This window comes from Miniopterus natalensis, chromosome 9, assembly GCF_054644295.1.
Source record: "Miniopterus natalensis isolate mMinNat1 chromosome 9, mMinNat1.hap1, whole genome shotgun sequence".
NCBI lineage: Eukaryota > Metazoa > Chordata > Mammalia > Chiroptera > Miniopteridae > Miniopterus > Miniopterus natalensis.
The window spans coordinates 12,619,116-12,645,663 of record NC_142089.1 but is presented as its reverse complement, the minus strand read 5'-3'; the positions used below and the strand labels follow the sequence as shown (position 1 = coordinate 12,645,663).

The following is a 26,548-nucleotide window of genomic DNA, read 5'->3' as shown; positions in this document are numbered from 1 at the left end:
GGGCTATGGGCATGACTCAGGCCTGCAACCCCACCCCCGGGCTTCCCTTCTTGGGAAACTGACAGAGCCAGCCTGCCCCCGATTCTGGCATCAACGCCCATGGGGTCAAGGGGCAGATGCAGGGCAGAGGAGGGGCTGAGAGTACCAGCACCGGGCCCGAGTGGGGAGGGGCTAAGCCACTGAGCCACAAACCACACGTGCTGACTCATGGCCTCCACTGGGTAGTATAAAGGAACCGGCCCAGGGGCTTCCTGCAGCAGCAGGGACCAGCTGACGGGACTATGGCCCAGGGGAGAGTGATCCATGTGGCCCCAGAGCAGCCCACCTATGCCGTATGTGTGGTGGGGACCGAGACTCAGCTAGATGTCTACGGGTGAGCAGGGGACATCCTGGGGGTGGGGAGCAGGTCCAGTGATGCTGGATAAACAGGTTCTGCTGACATGGGGCTGTGTAGTTGGTTCAGGCTTTGGGCTCCAGCCTCTGTAGCCGCTGCAAGGGGGAGAAGCTGGAAAGAGAAGACCCAAGTGGCCCTGGAATGTGCCCAGACTCAGGGCAGTGGGGTCTTTGCCATGTAGAATTGGGAGTTCCCTGGGGCCTCACTACAAATAAAGTATCACCATTGAGGCAACGGAAGCTCAGAGAGGGTCTGTGACTTGCCTAAGATCACACAGCAAGTATGCCCTGGAAGCATGGCTAGACCCTGGACTCCATGACCCACACCTGGCTCATGGTGCAGCCAAGCCTCCCTCTGTGCGTGTGCAACAGCATGGGTGTGATGAGACGGGCTGTGACGTGGGAGAGGCTGAGGTGGGACTCCTGGGCCTGCTGTTGGCTAGCTGGGAGGCCTTGGGCAAATGAGCCTCAGTTTCCTTGTCTGTGAAATGGGAATAGGGTGGTTAAAGATATTAAATGTGAAAAACCACGAAAATGTTTGTTAAGTGCTTAGCACACTGCTGGGCATATCCCTGGTAGTTGGTCATTCATTCAACAAATACTAATTGAGTACCTACTTTGTGCTAAGCCCTGTGTCAGGATCTGGTTAAACCAGATGGTCTAGGAACACTTTCGGCAGGTGCACGTGGTTGGCGTGACCGTTGTTGTTAGAACAGTACCAGCAGCCCCTGGCTTCATCCATCCCAGGCTGGGCATCTGTGGTCCTAGAATGGCACCCGCAAGAAAGTCTGGGACGTTTCCTTGAAAATGTCACTTGCTGCCTGAACCTGGGCAGCGGGAGAACGGCAGTAAATGTCTGGGAGGCTTCCCAGGACAGGAGGGGAGGCAGGGGACCAAACGGGTGAGGGGTAACGGGAAAGGAGAGAGCCCGATGTCACCTGACGGCCCCTCCTCCCGTGAGCCGCTGAGTCCTGCCGCTCACCCGAGGGTGTCCCAGAGTAACGGCCCCTTCACGCCCCTCTTCCCACACAACGCTCATGCCACCGCCTCACGAGGGAGGCCGTGCTGTTGTTCCCACTTCGCGGAGGGAGAAGCTGAGGCTCTGAGAGGTTTGTAACCCACCCGAAGCCACACAGCTCGCAGGTGAGGGAGCCAGGATTCAAAGCCAGGCAGCCTGGCTCCCGGGCCCCCCTCTCCCCGCCGGTCCCTGGACCAGCCCTTCCCTCACTTCTAACCTGCCCTTCACAGCAGCCCCCGGCCAGCGCCTTCGTCCCATCTCCTGCCTGAATTGTCCTAACATGCAGCCGGGTTGGCAGCCCCTACTCAGCAGGGCTTGGGAAAGGCCCAGAATGGGTGTGGGGTCCAGGACGCACCAACCACAGGCGACAACAGGCTTTCTGAAGCTGCCAGCGATGGGCTTCTCCTCTTCCTCCCAGGGTCTCCTTCTCAACAGACCACTCGGTGTGACAGTGAGGAGCCATGGGCAAGTCTGTTAGTGTCTCTGAGTCTCAGTTTACCCATCTGTAAAATGGGAAGATCAACACCCACCCTGCCGGGTTGTGGGGAGGGTTAAATTATAAAATGCAGGCCAAGTGTCTGGCGGAGTGGTCCCCCTTTCCTAGAAGGGCTGCATGTGTCCCTGAACGTGAGAGTGTCACAGAGCCTCTGGCGGTCATGGGAAAGGAAATGTTGGATGCAGGAGTTGGAGAAATGATGTCACTCACATGGGGCTCAGGGGCTCAGAGCTGCATCTACGGAGGCTGTTGGACTTTACGAGAAGAGTCAGCTCTGGTCGTCTTGTAATAACACACATGGGTGCCCCCTATGCAGACACAGTGACAACCCCACATTTATGAAAGTCCCTTGTTTAGGACCTGAGAGGGTCTGGAAGACAGCCAAAGGAAAGAACACAGGACCTGGAGGCAAATCTGAGTGGTGCCACTTCCCAGCTGGGCCTCACCTCTCTGAGCCTCGGTTTCCCTATCTGGCCAAGAGGGTGGCTGTGAGGCCTGGAGACAGTGGCTATAAAGCCCTGGCAGGTGGCAGACCCACCTATCTGCACGCTTCTCCCTGCCCAGGTGAGGAAGCATGTGGGGCACAGTGATGTCAAGGCGACAGTATTCCCTGCCCCATGCCTCCAGCTTCGTCACCGCTTAGCATCTCAAGTCAGAAACTCGGGCGTTCCTCTCCTCCAGCCCAGCAAGTCTGTTAACCCCAGGAAAATCCTACCCGCTTCTGTGGCTTTCCTCCTAAGAAAACAGCAATGACAGTGGGTCCCGTGGCTATAATGCTTTATTCTGTCCTGTGCCTTATTTCATGATTCCCTGAGATTCCAGTCAAATCCAGGGTCACTCAACAAACTTGTCTTGGCGTCTTTTACAACACTGGTTCTCACGCTTGAGTGTGCATCAGAATCGCCAGGAGGACACGTTAAAACACAGACTGCTGGCCCTACCAGTGTGGCTTATCGATTGGGTGCCATCCCATGCACTGAAAGGTCACCTATTCGATTCCCGGTCAGGGCACATACCTGGTTGTGGGCTCAGTCCCTGGTAGGGGACATGCAGGAGGCTGTGGATCGATGTTTCTCTCTCTCTAAAAATCAATTTTAAAATCTTTTAATCCCCTCCCTAAAAAAATCCACAGACTGCTGGGCCCCACTCTGAGAGTTTCTGATTCAGCGGCTCTGGCTGGGGCCCGAGATCAGCATTTCTAACAAATGCCCAGGAGACCCTGCTGCTGCTGCTGCTCCGAGGGCCAGACTTAGAGCCGCTGGTCTGCACTCCTGAGATGAGCACAACGGGACAGTTGTAAGTGTTCGCACATTGCAAACCTGGGCACAGCAGGGCGAACAAGCAGCTGTGATGTGATGGAAACGACATCAGGCTGGGCTGCATGTGGACCCGGACCTGCCATCACCAGCCTCGAGACTTGGACTCTGTGCCCCTCTGAGCCTCGATGTCTCCTCTGTGAAGCAGAAATAACAATACACCACTCGCAGGATGGTTGTGAAAACGGAGGCACGTGCTGCAAGTATCACCTTGGTGAAGGTCAAGACGACCTGGGCACCACCGTCAGGACAGGAGCACTTGCCAAGCCTGAAATGTCACCGAGGCAACAGAGCCCCGAATTGCTGAACAGAGATCTTTGTACCCACTAGCTGGGAGCCGATGTCTCGGCTGGCCTCCCAGGGGCTTTTTCCGCTCCAGATAGGGGAAAACATTCTTCTATTTTCACCTTTCGCTGTTCATATCCACACGATAAGGCAAAAACTGCTATGGCTTTTTTACTTAATCTTTTCACATGTCACTTTTTCTGTGGGAACGTGTGGCTTTCTTCTTATTTCTAACGAGGAAAGCGATTCGAGTTCCAGCGCTTTTGGGTCACCTGCCGCCTTTCTGGAAGCCAGCCACCCCGTCGCCTGAGCCAGCAGGAGTCAGCCAAGGTGGAGCGAGGGCACTGCTGGGAAGGAAGCCCTTGCGCTCGCCTATCGCCGCTGGAAGGAATGACCACAAACGCCGTTGCTTAAAACGACACCAATGCTCTCTCTCAATAAAACTGGGGGGGGGGGAGGGGGGGCAAAAAAAAATCCGGATGTTTTGTCTCACAGTTCGGGAGATCAGAAGTTCAAAAATGGGTCTCGCAGGGCTAAAACGCATGGAGCTAAAGCAAGGTGTCGGCAGGGCTGGGTTTCCTTGCGGAGGCCAGAGAGAATCCGCTCTTCGCCTCTTGCTGCTTCTAGAGGCCACCTGCAGTCCTCGGCCCACGGCCCCTTCCAACGGCGTCCCTGCGGCCTCTGCCCCGCCCATGCTCAGGGTCAGGCTGACTGCTCTCTGGTGTTGACGCTTTGGGAAAAGGAAGATGCTGGGAGAGCGGCGGCGGGCCAGGCTCACTGCGTCTCTCTGTCCCCCCCCCCCCCCCCCCCCGTGCCTTCCACAGCTCTGCCCCTGAGGGCTGCACGTCCTTCAGCATCCGCGCCTCCCCAGAAGTGGTCGTGGATGTTGCTCACAGCCCTCCAGCCAAGAGGAGTCCCACAGGCTCCTCCAAGTGGCCCCTGGCCGCTGGGCTGGAGGTGAGCGTGCGGGTGACGGCTGCCAGCGGTAGCACAGGCGACCAGAAGGTAAGTGTGGCAGCTGTGGGGTGGGCTGTGTGCGCGGAGGCCGGCGGGTCTCAGCAGGCCGGCTACCCCCAGCCTGCCCTGCCCCAGCCCAGAGCCCCAGCCCCGGCAGGGCCTCCATCTCTCTGCAAAAGCTCATGGTGACTGGCTCTAGCCATAGCGTCCTCGCAGACAATATAGGGATGCCAGGGGGCTATTGAGGCCAGGGCTTTGGGGAAATTCGCGTATTCAGCAAATGTTTAATAATCACCTACTACATGCCGAGCACTGTCAGGCACTGGAGATACAGCAATTATCAAGACATGGAAGGTTGCAGCCTTCGTGGAGCTTACAACCTATAGCGGAGGGCCTCAGATACCACAGGTAAACATTATAGATGGTGGGGAGTGCTATGAAGCCCACGGCCAGGCCGCCCAGGCAACTCGGGTCCATAGCTTCCTGGGGCTGCTGTAACAAATTCCCACAAACCATTGGCTTAGAACAACAGAACTGTATTCTGTCACAGCTCTGGAGGGCAGGAGTCGGAAATCAAGGTGTCAGCAGGGCCACGCTCCCCCTGGAGGATCTTGGGGAGAACCAGTGCTTTGCCTCTTCCTGTGTCTGGTGGCTGTTGGCCTCCCTAGACCAGGGACCTCATCACTCCAGTCTCGACCTCCATGGTCACACTGAGGAGTCTGTCAAACCTCCCTGTGCTTCACTCTCATCACTGTTTAAGGCCCACCCCAATAATCCAGGATGAGCTCATCTCAAGATCCTTAATTACGTCTACAAAGATCTTTCCAAATGAGGTCACCCTTACGATTAGGATGTAGACATATCTTTTGGGGTATCACCATTGACCACTATATCCTCACTGGCTGTAGGTGGGCTCAACAGGACCCTCTGTGGTTCCCAAGGAGAGCTGAGCCAATGACCACTTGTTTCCCAGCAAGACAGGCCAAGCAGGCTCCCCACTGGGGCAGAGAGTTGTTGTTGTTGTTTGCAGTAGGAGCACAGAACTTGGGTATCAAAGCAAGTTGGGGAAGGTGCAATCAGGGAAAGCTTCCTGGGGAAAGTGGCAAGGTGAAGGATGGTATGAGCGACCCACTCAAGAGAGGGAAAGAAGAGTGAGGGGCTATGGCCTGTGGGCTCACTCTGCGTGGGGAGAGGGTGAGACTCATGTTGTGGAACCTGGGGAAGGTCTGTATGGCAAGAAAGGAGAGTGGGGAGGGGGGAGTAGAGAAAGCCAGTTTTAAGGGTTTGGCATCAGGGATCTTGCTTTGTAAAGGCAACAGGAAGCCAATGAAAGTATTTCATCCGGAGTAACAAGAGTGTGTTTGTGTGTTAGAATGACCACACTGGCTGCAGTTTAGTGAGTAGATTGGATCCAGTAGACTAGAGGCTGATGTCATGGTCCAGACACAAGGTGACGGTGGCTGTGTCATTTCTCTGGATCCCCACTATCTTCAGGGCAGATCTAAACACCTAAGTAGACCCCTCAGGAGCTCCTCTTCTTCCAGTGGCAGCTCCTTGGTTTTGCTTGGAAGTGTCAATCCTGATGTTCCTCCCTCCTCCGGCCAGGCCGGGACAATGAGAGGCATCCTCCCTGGATTTTGAACTTTGGGCAGCGGGGATTGGTGTTTCTTACAATAGCACCTGCCCTGAAGAGACCACCACCCATCCAAAGCCCCTGCTCCCCAGATCCTCAGAGAGCTCAGGCTCCAGCTTTCCTTGGTCTGGTTCTTCAGGTCTCCACCTCTTTGCTTGCAGGAGCCAGTTTCGGTGGCTCATCGCCAGCACTGTCCCTCTAATGCCTCTTTCACCAGGTCTCCGGCTGCTCCTCTTATAAGATCTACCTCGATGTGTGCCTCCCTGTCACTCCCGCGCAGTGTAGGCCCATTTCTGGGCTCCCATAGGACCCTCGTCTATGCATTACATTCAATTGAATGTTTTGTTACCTCTCCGCTCCCAACAGTGGGGTGCTCCTGAAAGGCTAAGGCCACTTCTTGCCCATCCTTGCCTCCTCAGCATAACCTGCCCTAACCTGGCACATACCGGGGGGGGGGGGGGGGGGCAGCTAGTGTTTGTTGAATGACTAAGAGAAATAATTAATGGTTTGCTGCTGTCCTATAGGTTCAGATTTCATACTATGGACCCAAGATTAACCCAGTCCAAGCCCTGCTCTACGTCACCGGGGTGGGTAAGTGACATGGATCCTCTTCCTCTCCACACACAGCCTTCTCCAGGAGAAACCACACTCCAGAGCTTACTTTAGACAGAGCAGAGAAGGACAATTCTAGCCAGTCACACATCTGGTAGTTTATAAATGTTCCCTCCCCAGTCAGTGAACCTCACAAAAATACAACTGGGGAGAAAGGGTGTTTCAAGGAGCTTCAATTTCATCTTAAGATTTTGTTTCTCAATGTAGGAGGTGGAACATGGGTTTTCAGTATATGAGTCTCTATATCTTTTTGACACTTCTGCTACTTATAAAAAAAAGTAGATGATGACACTGTCTTATGCAATAATATAGACCAGTGTTCCCCAAATGTCATTATTTACATCCCATCTTCATCATTTTTGCCATGCCAATGATCTACCTAGATTCATATTTATTTAATATTTTTCTTTAAATACAGTATATTTTTTAACTTGACCTTATCTTGAACAATAATATAATGACATTATTATTTAAATGTGCATTAAATATATGAACTGCATGTGAAATCTTCATTGATGAATTTCATTCAATACACATTTATTTCATTAATATACATTTTAATAATAACAATAAAGCACTAGCTCTACCAGGCACTATGCTAAGACTTTATATTTAAACCTTACATAATCCAATGAAATTGGTACTATTAGCCCATTTTACAGATGAGAAAACAGAGGCACAAGATATAAACAGACTTGCCCAAGGTCACTCAGCCAGTTAGCAAAGGAACAGGGAAGTCCTTGCCACTAAACACAATGCTGCCCTGGCCCCACAGTAACATGTGGCTATGGATATATTTAAAGGGTCATCTGGGTCAATCTCACACTGTGAGCTCCCAGGGTCACGGCTCCATGTCATTGGAACGACAGTGTAGTCATGTGATGAGGGAGGAAGAATTTAGAAACAGACATATGCCACTTGGACAGAGGGAGGTATGTTTGGGGCCATGGTTTGTCCCCAGGGCAGTCACATTACACATAATAAAGAGCCAGGTGGGGGTGAAGTAACCACTGTGTCCTCCAGCCAAGGTCATTGGGGGCTGGAGTTGGGGCGGAGGCCTTTGAGAGCCTGGCAAGCCATCCCTGCAGGGGCTTCGCACCAAACATCTCATTGGGGTGGCTGGGAATTCTTTCTGAGACCCCCAAGGGTGGTCAGACATGCAGGGTCCTGTCATCACAGCTGTGGTCAGAAGCCCCAGCTCTGCTGTCTGAATTGCAGTCAGACTTCTTCTTGGGGGACATATGGGTGGCTTTGAACCTGTGTCTCCTCTGAAGGGGAGAGAGAGGCCTTGGTGCAGACAGTCTCCTGGGAAAGGACTGCCCGCTGGGGCCGGGCTGAGTTCCCCTACACTGTACCCTTGCCAACCCTCTCCTGTAATTTGGTGGATTTCAGAAATCTCCTTGAGCGCAGACATCACCCGCACTGGCAAAGTGAAGCCCACCAAAGCCAGGAAGAACCAGGTACGCTTGACCTTGACTGACCCCACATGCTCCCGGTAACTCCGAGGGGGCCTCCTCTGGCTCCCCCTGCTGGTGATGGAGTGAATGGCGCGCGGTCCCATGCATCCCCTGTTACCTGGAAGAGCCGCTTAGGAAGAAGGAAATCGCAATCGCCATTGCCGTTGTGGTTTACAATTGTCCATCCCTTTTACAAAACTAGATTTTTCTCTGGTTGTGAATCCACAGAATGTGTTGCCCTACAAACTGGAAACTACAGTCAACCAGTTAATGCGCAGCAGAGAGAAAATTTGCAGGCGGGTCTCGACAAAAGCCCCCTACCCCAGGCTTTAGCAGCTGGCGGGAGAGATTCCCACGATGCTGCTCACGTGGGGTGAATGGTAGAGAAAGGAAGACAGGGCAGGGGGCCGGGGGCAGGGGCAGGGAGGAGCCAGGTGGGAGCACGGGATGTATGTTATGGAAAGAGCTTGGTGCCTGCAGGGGATGAGCAGTGTTAACTGGAATCCACCGACAGACCTCAGGGCTCCCTGAGGCCTCAGAGCTCCTGTGCAGTTTATGCTGTGCACACTTCAGGGGGCTATGACCTGTCAAAGGGTTGAGGTCCCTTTGTTGGGTCAGCCCAAGGTGGGCAGAAGAATTCCAACTCTGAGAGTGGAGTCCATCTTCTGTCCCACCCCAAGCGCAGTCTTTCCCTGAGGGTGACTATCACCATTAGAGCACCACCAGGAGGGGCTGCATAATTTGCTTTAATCTCGGACAGTAACTGGCTGCTAAGAATAGTACCCATACTTTGGTGAGTGAGTCATTAAGAGTTCACATAAGAGAAACTATTTAGATTAGAATCCTGGCACAAATATTTAGCTCAGTTTGGTTTGCCAATCCAACAGCTTTTAAAAGCTGTTAAAATCAGTTGTACTGTCGCGGGCTCCTTTTTTAAAATGGATGAATTGCATTTTGGGTGAATTTGCTTGTGACTTTCGAGGCAGACAAAAATCCGCTCCTGGGCATGAAAGGATTACCTGATGCGGGAGCAAGAGGTATGAACTGCGTGAGGGCCCTGAGATGCTGGGAACAGGGGGCTATGCTTACCCAGGAGTCGGGGGGACTCACACAGGTTCTTAAGTGCGCCCGTCTCTGCTGGGTGTCCACAGAGGACCTGGACCTGGGGCCCCCGTGGGCAAGGCGCCATCCTGCTGGTGAACTGTGACAGAGACAATCCCAAAACTCCTGCCATGGACTGCGTGGATGACAAGGTGCTTCACAGAGAAGGTAAAGACCCCCAAGAACTATGGGAATAGAGCTTCAGCTTTTTATAAAGCCCTTTGTCCTGAGCCTCAGAAATCAGTGTTAGTGGAAGCGTGTTCTCCTTAGTGTGTCCATTGCTTAGGAGAAGAAATGGACAAGGGTCCTGAGAGGGCCAGTGACCTGCCAAGGCCACACGGCAGCCAGAGAAGAATTAGGACCAACACTGAGCCCCGACACCTCCTCCAGGCCCCCGTTTCCATGCCCCGGCCTGCTGCCCAACCCGAGCTTCTGCTCTTGGGTCAAACCAGGGGCCTGAAATAATTCAAAATGAAAACCTGGCTACTTCCCCAAACTCATGTCAGAGCAGCCCCAAGGCCCTGCCATGAGCTGGGCACTGCTCTGACCGCTCAGAATTTTTCATTCGTTCAATCCTCTAACACAAGGCTAAGAAATATGCACTGTCTTCCTCCCCACTTTATAGATGGGGAAACCGAGGCATGGGGAAGTTAAGCAATTCACTCAAGGTCACACAGCTAATAAGTTCCAGGCTCAGGATCTGAACCTGGGCATCCCGAAACCAGGCCCGGTGTAGGGCCACAAAGGATGGTGGTGGGGCAGGAGCTCTGCCAGCACCCCTCTGAAGTGTGGCCAGGGTGGAAGACACATTGCCCACCTGCCTTGGAGAAGGGAGCTAAGTGGGGGAGGTCAGCCAGCTAGGGGAGCGGCTGCGGCCTTCCCGGGGAATTGGTCGGTGGCATAGCAGCAGAGGCATGCAGTTGGCCTGGCCTGATGCCAGGGGACAGCCTGTGCACGGTGCCCAGCACATAGTAATAACCACACACCCAGTACCCTCTGTGGGCACTCCCAGGACGCGGGGGCTGCCATAAGCCCTTTATACGATGACCTCACTCTACCTTCCACGTGGGCACTACTCTTAGTCCTGCTCACTGATGAGGAAACCGGCATCAAGAGCTGAAATAATTCCCTTGTGCCCACCCAGATCCAGGGTTCAAACCCCACCCACCCAGTGCCCTGAGCACCTTGACGATTGTCCAGCCTGGCTCCGCCACCCTTTCGTCAGTGTTGTTCTAGTTGGTTCACAAACTTCCCTTCCCGCTCACTCCACAAATTGTATCAGGCACCTGCCAGGTGCCAGTCATTGCTCTAGGTGCTCCCAGGTTTTCTGGGCCCTAGGAGCTGGGGACAGAGCAGTGAGCAGGAGAAATAAGGCTCCGGCTTTGCCACATTTACATCCTAAGCTCGTCCCAGTGGGAGGCTGAGCTTCGCCTTCATTCCAAAATGAACAATCATTTAAATCCCGGAAAGAGCACAAAGAGACATGGTAAAGGGTGGTCTGGGGGTGCGGGAGGCAGGGCTCGGGGGCCTGCATCTCAGGCCACACCTTCCCGTCCCAGACATACAGGACATGTGCCTGGTGACCCTGAGCACGAAGACGCCCCGGGACTTCACCAAGCATCAGCTGGTGCTGCACGTGGCCAAGTCCCAGATGGACAAAGTCAGGGTGTTCCAAGCCAGTTGTGAGTCGGCCTCGGCCGTCATTTCCACGTTCCCTTTCTGCCCTCGCATGAGCACAGCCCCTTCCCTCCCCTTTGGCGAATAACTCCTGAGCACCTACTGTGTGCCAGGTTCCAGGAACCGAGGGTAGAGTAGTGAGCGAGAGGGACGTCTCCGCCCCCCCTCCTAGAAAGGGCACAGACACAACATGCGAAAAGGCCAGCGGGGTGGTGTCTGGGCCCCAGGAGCTCTGAGGAGGAGACAGCTTCCCTCCCAAGGACTGCTGTAATCTGTCCCATTCTCTGTGTGTCTCTGTCTCCCTGTGTGTCTGTCCCCCCCCACACACACACGTTCACACACACACACCCCTCTTGTTTAAGGAGATTCTTGAACCCAAGCTGACTGCACGTGTTAGGCTGTCATTTGTCCCCCCAAATCCCGCTAATCAAAGCAGCTAACGAGCACCTGCTACAAGTAAACGGCAGGCTCGGTTCTAGGAACAGGGCAGAGTGCAAGGACCACAACCCAGTCCCTGCCCTCATGGTGCTTTCGTCTCAGAGGGTTGGGAGAGATGGTGTGTAAAATAAATAAGACACTTAGCGCATCAGATGGCACAAAATGCTGTACAGAAGAATGGAACAGGGGAGGGGACGTGAGTGAGAGTGGAGTCGGGGTTGGGGGAGAGGGTGGTCAGGGAAGGTGTCCCCCACAGGTGTCATTTGAGCAGAAGGAGGTGTGAGAACAGCCACATAGACCCCCTGGGGAAGGACATTGCAGGCAACGGGAACTGCAAGTGCAAAAGTCCTGAGGCAGGAGAGGGCCTGGGGCTTGAGGAATGCAGGGGCGCCAGTGCGTCTGGAGTGCGGGGTGCAAGGGTTGAGGTGGTGGGCGAGGGTGGTGAAGAAAGGGCAGAGGGGCAAGCCAGGTCAGGTAGGCACGGAATGACTTTGGTTCTTGCCTGCGGGAGCTGGGAGAAGCTAGCTGAGGGATTTGTGCAGGACACGACTCGATCTGACTTACATTCCAGTGCAACGTGATTTGACTGACATTGGTCTGCAACAAACCAACTCCTTGCCTCTGACAAAACACCACCTCTTCCAGGAAGCCTCCCCTGGTCCTCTGGGCTTCCCTCCATCACAACACTTATTACCACTGTGATTTTGACTGTCTTTGCTCCTCCCTAGCTACCCAGGAGACTGTATTTCCTGGGGACCAGGACGGTGACTGTCTTCTTGGCCTCCCTAGGTGTCAGCTGAGAGCAGGTGCTCAGAAATGAATGAATGAATGAATGAATGAACAGTGAATGAACCATGATGTATATTAGACTTCCTGTAAAGTAGGAAGTGGCTCAGGCACTCCCATCACCATTCTTGGACCTCCAGGCTGGGGTGGGGATTATGTCCCAGTTGAGGTCTCAGTCCCTTTCTCCTAAGGGGAGGCTCTGGCCAGATTTTGCTGTGAGGGGCCCTCAGGGTGACATTTGGTGGCCCTGGGAAGGCACCACAGTCCCAGGAGAAGACACCAACCTGAGCCTGCTTTGCTCTCTCCTAGGGGGCAAACAGCTCTCCAAATACAGGATGATCCTGGGGCCCCAGCAGCCCTCTCACCCCCTGGAGCTCCTGAGTGGCGAGCACAGCACAGACTTCTACGTGGAGGGCCTCGCTTTCCCAGACGCCAACTTCCCAGGCCTCATTTCCCTCACCATCTCCCTGCTGGACACTTCGAACCCGGTAGGCCAGCGTGGTGGTGGAGAGGTACCTGGGCTTCCAGGCAGGGGCCCAACTGGGGGTGGGTGCAGAGCCCAGCAGGGGAGGGATGGTAGATGTTGGGTCCTGGCTTCTGTGACAGCCCCTCCTCTTCCCCTTTCCCTGCAGGAGCTCCCCAATGCCCTGGTGTTCCAAGATAGTATCGCCTTTCGTGTGGCCCCCTGGATCATGACCCCCAACACTCAGCCCCCCAAGGAGGTGTATGTGTGCAGGTGAGGGGGCTGGAGTGCTGGGGCCAGGGCACAGATGCACCAGGAGCCCAGAGCTGGGGTTCTGGCCGTAGGCGCACCATGTGCTTGCTGTGGGTGGGAAAAAACTGTGACCCCTCCTGCCACTCACTGAGGGCTTGTGGCTTGTCTGGACAACTCAGATGCAGGGGAAGATACTGTTGCTGTTTTTGGTGTGACTGCCTGGTCCTGATGCAGGCAGAGGGCTGCTTTTAGCTCCTGGGGGCCCGTCGAGTTGGCTAGACCTGCAAGATGAGGACCTTCAGTCCACGAGTTTCTCAGAGTATGGCCCTTGGACCTTCTGCCCTAGAAACTCCTGGGGACTTGTTTAAAATGCACATTCCTGGCCACCCTCTGAACTGCTGGGTCTTATATCTGGGGATGGACCCTCTGCATTTAGCAAGCTGCTCTGGGAAGCCTCAGTGTCCAGTCTGCAGCCTTGGAGCCCCTATTAAGTATGCTGGGGTCTCAGGGGGTCCCTCCCTTCTCTTCTAATTGCTTCAGGGGCAGAAGGGGTGAGAGTGTAACCTGGTAGTCAGGACATAGAGTGGAAGCCAGAGAGGCCTGGGTTCAAATCCCAGTGCTGTCCCTAGAAGTATGACCTTGAGCACTGAGCTCTCCATCAGTGGAAGAGGGTACCCACTAGTTCCTTTCATGGACTGTCACGAGGATTTAATGAGATGATATTTGCTAAGAGAAGAGAGACAGGGCAAGCCAGGCCACAAGCACCTCCTGAGCACCTACTGTGTGCCTCCCCAGTTCTGGCCAGGCCTGAAGTCTTGCTTCACCTGAAGGGATCCTGCAGGGGTCCAGCTTGGGCCCCCTCAGATCTGGGTCAAGGCCACTGGCTGCTGGATTCAGGTTACTAAGGAGTTTCTTCTCTGCTCTTTCTAGGACATTTGAAAATGAGGACTTTGTGAAGTCACTGACTGCTCTGGCCAAGAAAGCCAGGTGCAAGCTGACTGTGTGCCCCATGGAGGAGAGCATGGAGGACCAGTGGATGCAGGTTCGTGGTCTTGTGGGGTAAGCAGACCGGGGCCTATAGGGTGAGTGACCCTTAGGTCAAGGGCCACTGGGGGACCCAGGCTCTAAGGGGCTCAGCCTAGCACCTTGCTGTCCACCCTTCCTCAGATGGGCAGGGGGTTAGGAGACTCTGAGGGTCCTTGCATAAGGGGACTCAGGCAAGTGATTCGATTAACATTGACTGTGGGCCCCTGCGTGCCCACCATAGTCACCAGGATGACAGCCACCTTCTTGCTTAAACACTCTCAGACGACCTCAGGACATGAGTCAAAGGTCAGGGGACTGGAGCCCAACTGCTCCATCCAGTGCCCCTTCCTCCAAGCTGGCTTCTGGGCTCAGCCACCAGACCAGGCCACAGTCCTGCTCCAGCACCTTCCATGGCTCCCATCTCCTCCTCTTCAGCCTACCCCCAGGACCCTCCCAATCTGGCTGTCCCCACCTGGGGTGCCAGCCTGCCAGCACACAGGTGACACTGTACCACCATCCTGTTTCCATGCCAGGCATGCCCATCATGCCACGAGCTCCCTGAGGCAGAGACCGAGTCTCGCTCGTCTCAGCACCCCAGGCCCTGGCGCTGGCAGTGTCAGTGGGCAGCTGGTGGGCTGAACTGAACTTCTTCGTTCTGCCCTTGCTTTGCCTTGAGACTCGGCCCCTCCACCCCTTTCACCCTGCCCCCCACTCCACACCCTGCCCATGCTTCTCTCCGACCGCCCTCCCCATTCTCACCCCCATGTCCCCATCATGCCGTCCAACCCCAGCTTGAAAGCTCCCCCTCTGTAAATTTGCCCAGCCCCTTCAGTAGGAACTTACCCCTCTATCTTCTAACCCCCAAACAACCCTCTCCTCCTTTCTTGTCATTTCCTCTGGGTTAAGTCAGGTTGAACCATATGAAATGGCCCATATGCCACCATTCTTTTATATATTTTTTTTATTTCAGAGAGAGGAAGGGAGAGGGAGAGGGAGAGGGAGAGGGAGAGGGAGAGGGAGAGAGATAGAAACATCAACGATGAGAGAGTCATTGACCGGCTGCCTCCTGCACGCCCGTTGCTGGGGATCGAGCCCGAAACCCGGGCATGTGCCCTGACCGGGAGTCGAACCGTGATCTCCTGGATCCTAGGTCTACTACGCTCAACCACTGAGCCACGCCCAGCTGGGCACCACTGTTCTTGACCTACAAGAATGGCCATATCATAGGGTTCAGCCTAGTAGTGACTTATGCCCAATATCACATCTGTCTGCTAGAATACTGGCAGGATTCGCACCCGCTTCATTTCTGAGCCTTCTCCTAACTTGTCCCCCTTTGTGGATGGGTCACTCCTACCCCTGCTCTCCGGGCCTCAGCTCAGCAATGCTCCCTTCCCTGACCTGTCCCAGCCTCTCAGTCCCATAGGCAGCCCCTCTGCTGTGTTCCCACAGACCCCTCCCTTCCTTCCTATCACCTCCCAAAGTGGGTGGTGAGTACCCAGCTCCCCCGGATCTCTCACCTTGAGAATTTTGCCTGAGGCTCGTTCAGCATGGGTCCCTAGTACCCTGCAAGGGCCACCCACCCACCAGGAGGACACTCAGGATTCCACATGTTTGTGCAAACACAGGGACAATAAGCTCTGCTTTCTCAGAGCCCCTCCTCTGGAGTCCAACATCCTGCAGGAATTTGCCCTTGGCCACAAGGGGGAGAGAGTATGGACAGTCCCCGCCCCCATCCCCGCAGTGGGTGCCAAGACCCAGGCAGCGTGTACCAGCCTCCCCCCGCCTCGCTCTGCCAGGATGAAATCGAGATTGGCTACATCCAAGCCCCACACAAGGTGATGCCCGTCGTCTTTGACTCTCCAAGGAACAGGGGCCTGAAGGAGTTCCCCGTCAAATGGCTGCTGGTAGGTGCTGGGGGGGTGCCCGGGCTGAAGCCCCCTTGCCTTGGGGCCTCCCCCTTTGTTGCCTGTCTCCCCCACCACCTCTACGGCTGGGGTCCTTCCTGCTCAGGCAGCGATGCACAGGGGGGCCGTGTTCCTTTGCTGTAACTGCGGTGAGATCTGGCTCGTCCCTTCCCAAAGCCCCTTCCAGCCACGAGCTCACCCTGTCCTCAACATAACCCCCCAGAGGACGAGGTTCAGGCTTGGGGATCCTTGTTCCACTGAAGATGCTCCTGCTGCAAGGTGGGCGTGGGGCCAGGACCAGAGCCTTCCCCAGCATCCAGCTGGAGGCTCTGTCTTTTGGGTGGGGTCTGGCCTTTGGGGGGGCTCCATCTGGGATGAGAAGGGGATTCAAGATCAGAGTGATCATTTCCTAGGTGTGACTTTATCAGCCAAAGACTTTCCATGTGTTTGGGGGGTGGGGTAGGGGTGACATATTGTTAAATCATGCTTGACTAGCCTGGTAGGTTTGTGCAAACTCAGCTTAGAATGATAATAGTTACATTTACTGAGCATACACTGACTCATTTAACTCGTCTGACAGCCGTTCATGTAGATGCTATCACTAGGCCCATTTCACAGATGAAGAAACTGAGGCTCAGACGGGTAAAGCAACTTTCCGAAGGTCACACAGAAAGAGAAGGGGGAAGTTGGAATTCAAACCAGGCCAGTCTATACCCCACACTCTTAACCACCCCACCCCAGGGGAAAGGCTCAGGCCTGTACCCCGAGACCCACAGCCCCGTGACTCCAGGAGCCCAGGGAAAATGGAGAAAGTGTGGGTGCAAGAGTTGCTATGATGAATGGCTTTCCAAAGAGCACTCCGAGCCCCGAGGGAAGGGGAGATTTTGTCAAGCTCACAGTGTCTCTCTGCTACAGAATCAGGTTAATCCTGTTTGAGGAGCAACAGGACAACTAGCCAACTGCTGCTGAGACTTTGGCCTTTCTCCCGGCTTCAGTCCTACTCTGGTCAGTGACCTCCTAACCTACTTTGATATGCCAAGTGTGACAAAGGTCAGATTCTGTGACTTCACAAGCCAAACCTCCAGAGTCCTGCCAGACAGACAGACAGACATACCCCTGAGCACAGGTGATGACGCCTCAGCCAAGCACAACTGCGATATCCCAACTCAAATTACTCCGAAATAGAATTGGAGTGAAACTGAAACTCATCAACAGGCAACTCATCCAGGGTCACTTCCCCTGTCCCTCAGCTGGCCTCCTTCCTGCTCTTCAAATATGCTCAACTTGTACTCACCTCGAGTGGCCTTCGCATGTGCCATTCCCCCTGCCTGCAATGCTCTTCCCAGTTCATGTGTCTGGCTGCTTCTCAGCCTCCAGGTCTCTGCTTCAACGCCTCCTCCGTGGGGCTGTCCTGGCTGCTGTGAGGGGGAAGGCAAAGGTGACCTGGGCTTTGGCCTTTGTGAGAGGCAGGCACCAGTCCCTGAAATGGGAGAGCTGTGGGAGGAGCCGGGGGTGGGGGTGGGAACGGGTCAGCAGGTCCCTTTGGGGCAAGTGTGAGATATTTAGTCAACATCTGAGGGGAAGTCTGGTCGCACCTGGATGGATCCCCGCCTAGAGTGTGGGAGAGACGTGCAGGCTGGAGAGAGAATCATGGTGTTGTCAGCATTTTATGAAATTGGGTGAGATCGTGAAAGGAGGGAGTAAAACTAGAGGAAAAAAAGAGCCAAGACTGGGCCTGCCCCCCCCCCCCCCAGGAGACCCAAAGGCCAAGTGAAGAAAGTGTCAGGTGCTGCCGGGGGGCCAGGAAGACAAGGCCTGGGCGTTGCCTGTTGGGTGTAGCTGTGTGATCGTTAAGACCTCAACAAGAGCAGTTTCAATGACAGCGAGGGTGGAAGCCAGGTTGGCATCGGTTTTAGAGAGAAAGGCAGGACAGGACTTGGAAATGATGGGTTTTAAATTAGCAGAATCACTGACTGCCTTGAGATGATTTATCTTCCCAGTAAAATGCATCCAAGCTCACCATTTGGAATCTTCTGTCAGGGAGTCCGTGGCCCCCATAAAGGCCCCGGGTGCAGACCAGCGATTGTCTAGAAAGCTAGAGCGAGTGCAGCAGACTGAATGATGCCCCCAAACGTGTCCACGTCCTAGCCCCCAAACATGATGCTGAAGGGACTTTGCAGGTGAGATTAGTTAGGGCTCCTGAGCTTGGGAGATTATCTGGGATTACCTGGGCCGACCCAATGTACTCACAACGCTCCTGGTAAGAGGGAGGAAGGGGCGGAGGGTGGGATAGGACTCGTGATGATGGAAACAGGTTGGAGATGGAGGAAGGGGCCGCAAGCAGCTGAAAAGGCCCAGGAAGCGGATTCTCCCCTCACAGCCTCCAGAAGGACCCAGCCTGGCCCCCCCTTGATTTTCCCTCGGGGAAGCTGGTTTCAGGCTTCTGACCTCCAAGCTGGGAGAAAATACACGTGTGTTGGTTTAAGCCATCGATTTGATATGGCTGAAGCAGGAAACTACTACGGGGGGCGAGCGATGTGCCAGCCACCCGGTCTTCTCGTGAAGCCCCACGTGGAGATGTCACCGCCGGTCATGGAAGCTCATTCCAGGCCCAGGCCAGGGCGTGGCCCGAGAGACCTTCCTGCAGAGACCGCTCAGATCCTGGTCCCTCCACCAACTGGCCGTGGGACCTGAAGAAGCCACCCCCCACTCTGAGCTCAGCATCTTCTCTGCAAAATGAAGATGAAAGTGACAGTTTGTGGACTTGTTATGGTGCCGTTGTCAGTGACTAGGTTTCCGAAGCAGCTGGCAGGCATTTGGGACTCAACAGGTGCCGGTGCCTTTTCTTACCCACCCGAGCCAGCGAGCCTTCAACATTCCACAGTAATAACGGCCCCTCGACGGGCCAGCTGCTGACGGGGGCTGAATTCCTTCCACGTTAATCTTTAAACTTGGACCCCACCCTCCCCTCACCCAGGGACTCAGATCTCTAACTCCTGGCACGTGCTTCTCCCATCTCAGGGTCCAGATTTTGGCTACGTGACTCGAGGCCCCCAAACCGGGGGCGTTACCGACCTCGACTCCTTTGGGAACCTGGAAGTGAGCCCTCCAGTCACAGTTGGGAAGAAGCGATACCCGCTGGGCAGGATCCTCATTGGGGACAGCAGTTACCCCAGGTGAGGAGGGGAGGGGCAGCGAGGGCTGGTCAGGACCCGGGGAAGCCGTGGGAAACGACAGGTCAGAGTGCAAGCCTTTCCTACTTGCTCCCAACCCAAAAGGGCTCAACAGACTTTAGGGCATGTGAGAGGAATCACAGTTACAGGGCAAGGAATATGGCCTTAGGATCCCAACAGACCCAAGTTCAACTTCCAGCACTCCACGTACATTCTTTCAGTCAGTGAATATTTACTGAGCACCTACTATGTGCCAGGCACTATGCTAGGAGATGGGAAGGAATGCAGCCATGGCCATGACAGACGATCCCTGCCACTATTGTAATAGGGGAGAAACAGAAAAGAGAACAAAAAAGGTCATTTCAAATAGCAAAGATGATAAAAAAGAGAGGGGCAGAGGAGGAGTTGGAACTGTTAGTGTGAGCAGGGAGGGCCTCTCTGGGGAGGAGGCTATTGAAATGAGTCCTGATGACAAGAAGGACGTGACTGCATAAAGATCAGGGGTAGAGGGTCCCTGGCAGATGAAAGAGCATGTGCAAAGGCCCTGAGGCAGCGATGCTCTCAATGTATTCAAGAAGGCCAGAGTGGCTAAAACAGATTGAGCAAGAGGAAGAGCAAAGGGCTAGGTCACCAAAGGACCGTGGTGGCCAGAGCAAGGAGAAAACAGAAACTCAGATAGGTGAAGGAACATCCCCAAGGCCACACAGCTAACAAGAGATCACCAACAAGTGTGGGATCAGCTCCAAGCCCCATGTTTATTTACACCAGTCTCTAGGCTGAGTCAACAGGCAGTGCTTTGAGGCTAAGATCTGGTCCTATTTACCTCACTGACTCCCTGCCTCAGTTTCCCCAATAAAACTGGGATGAAAATTCCTAAATTCCTCAAATGCTAGGGGATATAACAGCAGCCCAGGCTCCTGGATCCCTTTCCTGACTCCTTTGCCAAGCCTCCAGTCCCACAGAGACCCCCCTGTTGACCCCCCTCCCCTAACACTCCTTTAATCCTGTGTGGGCAGCGCTAAGAGCCAGGAGATGCACCAGGCCCTGCAGGACTTCCTCACTGCCCAGCAGGTGCAGGCCCCTGTGAAACTCTACTCCGACTGGCTGTTTGTGGGCCACGTGGATGAGTTCCTGAGCTTCGTTCCAGCACACAAGAAGGTGCAGTCTGGTGGCTGCCTGAAGGAAGCCACATGCCTCCTTCCTGGGTTCCCAAGCGTGGCTCTGCACTCTGTCTGGGAGGCCTGAGCTGACATGCCTGGCTCTTTTTCCCTCCCCCCAGGAGGGGTCGTGGTGGAGGCTGCCAGCCTGGGTCCAAGCCCGCACTCCCTACACCCTCCACAGAGCCCTCCTCCTTGGGAGCCCTGTGGGCAAAGCTGACCTCTGACCCCAGTGTTTCTGCCTCCAGGGCTTCCGGCTGCTCCTGGCCAGCCCCAGGTCCTGCTACAAACTGTTCCAGGAGCAGCTGAAGGAGGGCCATGGGGAGGCTCTGCTGTTCGAGGGGGTCAAGAGTAAGTTGGCCATGCCTTGTTCTTCCCCTTGGGCACCTTCCTCTGCCTTCGCATGGTCTCCTATTGCCAGATGGAACATTCAAGCATCGGGTATCTCCTGAGCACCTACTGTGTGCCAGGCATTGTGCTAAGCTCTGGGGCTGCTGCATGAGCAGGGCCCTTGGGGCTCACAGTCCAGGGGAAGTGAGTCAAGAAAGCAACTACCACAAAGGGGCTTTGGGGGGTGTCTGGGAGGAGCTTAAGGAAGGGTTCCTGGAGGAGGCAAAGACCAAGCAAGAGCATGAGGGGTGAGCAGGGGTTGGCCAGGCAATTGGGGTGTTAGGATGAGAGGAAGAGAGACATTCCAGATGGAGGGGATAGTGAAACTAAGGCTCAGAGGCAGGAGGAAGCAAGATGATCGAGGACCTGAAAAAAGTTTAGCCTGGCCAGAGCACAGAAGAAAATTTATTATTTTTTTTCAGTAAAGTCCACAGACACATGGGGGGTCAGAGGTTGAGAAGTCTCCGTGGCTGAGTTTTCACCTAATATCTGTAGTATGTCGTGTGGCGTTGGGCAATGGTCTGACCTCTGTTTGCCCCTCGGTAAACAAGATCCCTCTGGAGAGAAGAGACTTTAAAGGTGTGAGAGCAGCACTTTTAATAAGAACTTACCCTGATAAAATATTTTATTAAAGGCATTTGCCTCCCAGACGCTCACCACAAACCTGTGTGTTAGGAATTGTCTCCGTTCCATTTTATAGATGGGAAAGCTGAGTCCTAACTGCTTACTAGGAAGAGGGAAGTGGACCTTTGAGTCATCTGCATTTTTTTTCTTTTTCTTCATGACAGAAAAAAAACAGCAGAAAATAAAGGACATTCTGGCAAACAAGAAACTGAGAGAACATAACTCGTATGTGGAGGTACCAGCCTGGGTCCCTGGGAGATGCCACAGCCTGGCAGAGCTGGCACCCCCACCCCAGCCCCCTTCCCTGAGAGTAGAGCTGACACCCCCACCCCAGCCCCTTCCCACAAAGCATTGCCTTCGTGGGCTGCATGCTGGCTCGGTGGTGACTGGCCCTGGGACTGGGGTAAATGTGGGAGTGTGAGGAAGAGTGGAGGGCTCAGTCACCTCCACAGGAACACAAGGTGATGCATGGGAGAGAAAGTCCAGAGAGACAGGAGAACCACTCAGAGAGGGACAGCAGGAGAGAGGTCAAGTGCTAGAGTGACAGTGACTGGACGGACAGGGACAGAGTGGGGGAAGGAGGCAAGAAAAGATGTCTCTGGCGCACCTTCCTGACCCTGTCCCTGGTCCTCCCCCTGGCAGTCCCCACCCCACCAGTGTTGGCCCCAGCCATGCCCACCGTCCCTCCCCTTCCCCTCTCCTCTCCCCCCCTCCCCCAGAGTTGCATCGACTGGAACCGGGAGGTGCTGAAGCGGGAGCTGGGCCTCAGGGAGCAGGACATCGTGGACATCCCCCAGCTCTTCAAGCTCCACATGGACTTCACAGGGACCCCCAAGGCCGAAGCCTTGTTCCCAAACATGGTGAGGAAGTGGCCTTGGGGGTGGCCCACCTTTGCCAGTGGCCTTGGGTGAGAGGGGCCAGCTGGGCTCTGGGTGCAGGTCCATGGGGTTTGGTTGTCCCCTCATCTGCTTGGGGTTTTCATGGCCCACCCGACTTCCAGAGCCCTGTGGGCATCTCGGGGGCACCCTGGGAGTCAGGGACGACCATCATCCCCACTGACAGATGAGGCACAGGGAGGGGAGGGCTCTGGCACAAGAACACACAGCTGGCAAGAGGTGGGATTCAGCCAGGTGTCCAGTGGAGAGTCCATGATCTAACCACTAGGTTGCACTGCCCGAGACGGGCTCCCCTGCTGGGGGTGAGGTAGGGGTGGGGTGGGGGAGACAAGCAGCGGGCAAGATGCTCTCAGGTTGGGGGAGGTTCATGAAGGGCTCTCTGAGGAGGTGAGGCTGGCAGTGCTGGCACTCACCTGTCTAAAGGGTAGACTTGAGAGGGACCCCACCTTTGTTGAGAACTTTTAACTGTGACCTCAAGCCACATCTTACATCACTGACTTTTTACCATTCCTCTGTCTCTTCAAAGAGTGCCCCAGGGCCAGGCAGCAACTTCACCCAGGTCTACTGGGGCCCCTCAGCCACCCCCTCCTGCTGGAGCTGGGGTTACAGTTCAGGGAGGAGCACAGAGGTCTGGGTTCCCCGGGGCTCTGGGGTTCCAAGGCAGTGCCTCATATCCAGTGGTTTAGATTTTTTTCTGTTTTATGCCCTGAAGTTCTACAAAAGATTTTATTTAGAATAAAGGGTTCCTTGGCCAATGCAAAGCAGGAGGGAGCACCCTCCCCTCACCCCCAGAACAAAATGCCTTGGCCCCAAGCCTCTGTTTCTTCACCCCTGGTTAGCCCACCCAGGAGAGGAAGCCGATGCTGTGGGCTGGGCATGGGGCGTCTCAAATGCAGTCACCAGCCCTGCTGAGGGCCGACTGTGCTTCACAGGCCCCTGGAGGGAGGCTCAGCACAAGCCACAGCTCCCAGGCGCGGTGGGGTGCGGGCGTGGAACAGGCAGAGGAATGAAGAGTGCGGGGCGCTCAGGGTGGGCTGGCTGAGCGTGGACAGAGTGGATGGCCCTTCAGTGATTCATGAGCCCTGGAGCCGGACTCTGCACCTACTATGTGGGAGCACAGTGCTCAGGGTCCTTATCTAATTGTCATAGCCATGGAAACCTGCAGGGCTTATTTTGCTGATGAGGCTCAGAGTAGGGGAAGGGACTTGCCTAAGGTCACACAGCTATTTAGTAGGAGAGCTGAGATTTCAAATCCACATAGGTCTGGAGCCAAAATCCTAGTCTTTCCATCTCACTATGACACTTCTAAATATAATGGAGAAAACAATTCATTTGCATAAATTGCAGAAAGTGCTACAAAGAGGTCATCACATTCATCCATTCAACAGATATTAAGTGCCTACTGTGTGCCAGGCACCGTGCTTAGAGCTATGGGAGCACACAGGAGGAGTTTGGGCATTCATGGGCACCTTCACACAGGGGGTGACATTGAAGCCGAGCTCCGCTGAGTAACAGAGATGGCCAGAGGGTGGTGGGTGGGGAAGGAGCCTGGACTCCGGGAAGCTGAGAGACTTGGGGATAAGTCCTAGACTAGCTAGTGGTCTTAGGTAGCCCACTTCACCCGTGTGGGCCTCAGTCTCCTCATCTGTGAAGTGGGGCTGTTATTTCTGAAGGTCAGAAGGAGGAGGGGGCGCTGGGATAGTGATGCAGGCTCCACGCTGCCATCCCTGACCTGGGACCTCACCTCTTTGCAGGTGAACATGCTGGTGCTGGGCAAGTACCTGGGCATCCCCAAGCCCTTCGGGCCCATCATCAACGGCCGCTGCTGCCTGGAGGAGAAGGTGCGGTCCCTGCTGGAGCCGCTGGGCCTCCACTGCACCTTCATCGACGACTTCGCCTCGTACCACCTTCAGCACGGGGAGGTGCACTGCGGGACCAACGTGCGCCGGCAGCCCTTCTCCTTCAAGTGGTGGCACATGGTGCCCTGAGCCTGGCCCCCTGGCATCCTCTCCCTTGGGAAGCTCCTGGCCAGAGGCTCCAGTTCCCTGCAGTGTGGCATAGCAAGAGTTCTTGGGGACACTTTGGCTCCCCAGGAGATGGCCACCCTCTAGACAGTGGCTTGCTTCCTTCCCTTGTGTCCCAGTTGAAGATCCCCAGATGGTCCTGGCATTGCAAACTCAGTTGTGCTGTGAGAAGCTGCAATAAAGTTTTATAATCACTTTGTGCATGAGGTCAGCTATCATTCATCCACTTGTTCGTTGTCATGGTTGAATGGAACAGTACAAATTAGAGGCTGCTACCAGGATTTTTTGACGGTCAATGTTCCTGCCTGAGAATTGGGTCCCTGTTCATGTTGTCCTTGGAGAGAAAGGCAGCAGATGGGTGATGCAAGAGCCCAAAGGGCACGTGAGGATTTGACTGTTCTGTCAGTACACCCAAAGGTTAGCGAGTCCTCTTGTCCCTCCTGCTGATCGTTCCGTCTGCCAGCTTGAAAGCCCCGTAAAGCGGGCTCTTGCCCCTTTGCTTGCTGCTGCACCATGGACTGCCCAGCAGGTGTGGCACACAGTAGGAACCATGGGCTTTGTGGAATGAAATCATTAGTCCCCTCTGTGTCCTTTTTGAGTGTTTGCTTTTATGGTCCTGACATAGGGACTTAGGTTCCTCAATAGAAATAAAACATCATGACTCAAGATCTTTGAAACGGAGGCCGGGTCTTGGCTCCATAGAGCCCGAGCTACCCAGAAACACCCAGAGGTTCTGCTTTCCTGTGGCTCGTGGAGACCGGCGAGGGTGGAAAAGATGGGCATGCACGGCCTCTGCCCTCACATTAGGGAGGAAGGGACCCGTAAACCTGGTGAAACGTGACTCGCTGAGGAGGTTCAGCTGCTCCCCCTGTCCCACAAGGCTGGGCACAGCTTGTAAAGGATAGAGAGAGAAACTGGTGGCTAAAGTAGCCCTTGCAGCAGGGTAAATGCAGGTGAGCACCCCAGTCATGCATGGCCGGAGGGGACGTCTGTCAAGCAGCCAGGGAAGCCCAGGTGGAGAAAGCACCAGGGGTAAGTTCTACCAGGCCCATAGAGCATGGGGCCTCCTTGTGACAGTGCCCTCAGCAAGGACTTTCCTGCTCCCTCCCCTCCCTAATGCCCAACTCTCCTCTCTTCCTCAGGGGTAACGGGTTAGTTTCCTGTAGCTGCTGTAGCAAATGACCACAAACTGGGTGGCTAAAAACAACACAAATTCATTCCCTCAGTTCTGGAGGCTAGAAGTCTCAAATCAGTTTCACTGGGCTGAAATCAAGGTGTCAGCAGGGCCACACCCCCTCTGGGGGCTCTAGGGAGTCTGTTCCCTGGCTCTTCCATCTTCTGCTGGCCTTGGCTGGTGGCTGTGTCACCCCAGTCTCTTCCTGTGTGGTCATGTCACCTACTCCTCTGAGTGTGTCAGATCTCCCTGTTTCTTATAAGGAGACTTGTGATTGCATTTAGGGCCCACCCAGATCATTCAGGATAATGTCGCCATCTCAAAGACTCGGTTACACCTGCAAATTTAGTCCCTTCTGCAAAGTCTTGTTCTAGATGAGCTAACACAGATTCCAGGGATTAGACCTGATAGCTTTGGGGCTGTTATTCAACCTACTACAGGTGGGAACCAGCATTTGCCAGCTGGGCAGGCAGAAAGGAAAGAAGGAAGCTGAGTGTCCCCTTTCCACAACCCTAAGCTTTGAGCCTTCACTAAACCCTAGTGGGAAAGACTTAACTTTATAAAACCGAGTTTGGAGCTTTCTTTTGTGTGGGTCTGGACTTTCGGACTTCTGGAGATTGTTTGGTGACTGTTTAATGCCTGATTCTGAGAGAGAAATTGGCGCGCAGGTTTGGAGGTGGGGAGCTTTGGATCTACACCTAGGAGAGGGTGTGGGGAGCGGTGGCCACAGAAGTTCAGGTAATCCCTTGGGAAGCTCTGGGGCTGAACGGGCCCTCGGAGTTGTCCTGAATTAAGATAAGTAGTCTGGCCTTTGTCCCTCACATTGCATGTAGCTGTCCCCAAGGAGGCGGTGTAGCCTTGGGAGGTGGCAGTAGACAATTCCAGGAGGACTTGCTGTGAGCCACCAGAAGCCAACTCACAGCATCTGGGGTTGGAGGGGTGGGTAAGTGCCTCCACCCTGATGGGGGGGGGGGTGTCAGGTGGTGCACCATAGCATCCACCACAGTGACTTGAAGTGCCACGGGACTTGACTACTGGAGGGGGACTGGAGACTTCCTGCATTGAATAGCACCGAAGAGCTGTGGGTGGCCTCTGTAAAACTGCTTTGTGGTTGCAAATCCCTCGTTTTGGTTGGAGAGCCTCATGGACACCTATTGGGTTATCTGTGGGAGAGATGAAGGTAGGGTGGGGATCATTTAGTCATTTTGCTGCATAAGAGTTTACTGAGCATCTACTATGTCCTGGACTTTTGTGTGAGCTGGGGATTAAGTGGTGAATGGGTAATCCCCTGGATGG

General features: G+C 54.7%; 1 protein-coding gene across 2 annotated transcripts; it reads left to right on the top strand.

Moving 5' to 3' along the window:
* The first annotated feature begins 281 nt into the window (after nt 1-281).
* PADI4 (peptidyl arginine deiminase 4) lies at nt 282-24,042 on the top strand. 2 transcript variants are annotated; one of them, XM_087820813.1, is made up of 17 exons: nt 282-373; nt 4,333-4,513; nt 6,623-6,689; nt 8,103-8,170; nt 9,319-9,436; nt 10,828-10,950; nt 12,479-12,657; nt 12,802-12,905; nt 13,815-13,926; nt 15,707-15,814; nt 18,836-18,990; nt 20,004-20,145; nt 20,393-20,495; nt 21,323-21,393; nt 21,878-22,018; nt 23,666-23,679; nt 23,742-24,042. In XM_087820813.1, exons 1-17 carry the CDS (start codon nt 282-284, stop codon nt 24,040-24,042), a joined length of 2,079 nt encoding a protein of 692 aa, XP_087676939.1. The 2 variants fall into 2 exon arrangements, with proteins under 2 accessions (XP_087676939.1, XP_016074917.2); XM_016219431.2 differs by lacking the exon at nt 23,666-23,679 and having other exon boundaries at nt 23,809-24,042.
* Nucleotides 24,043-26,548: the final 2,506 nt, after the last annotated feature.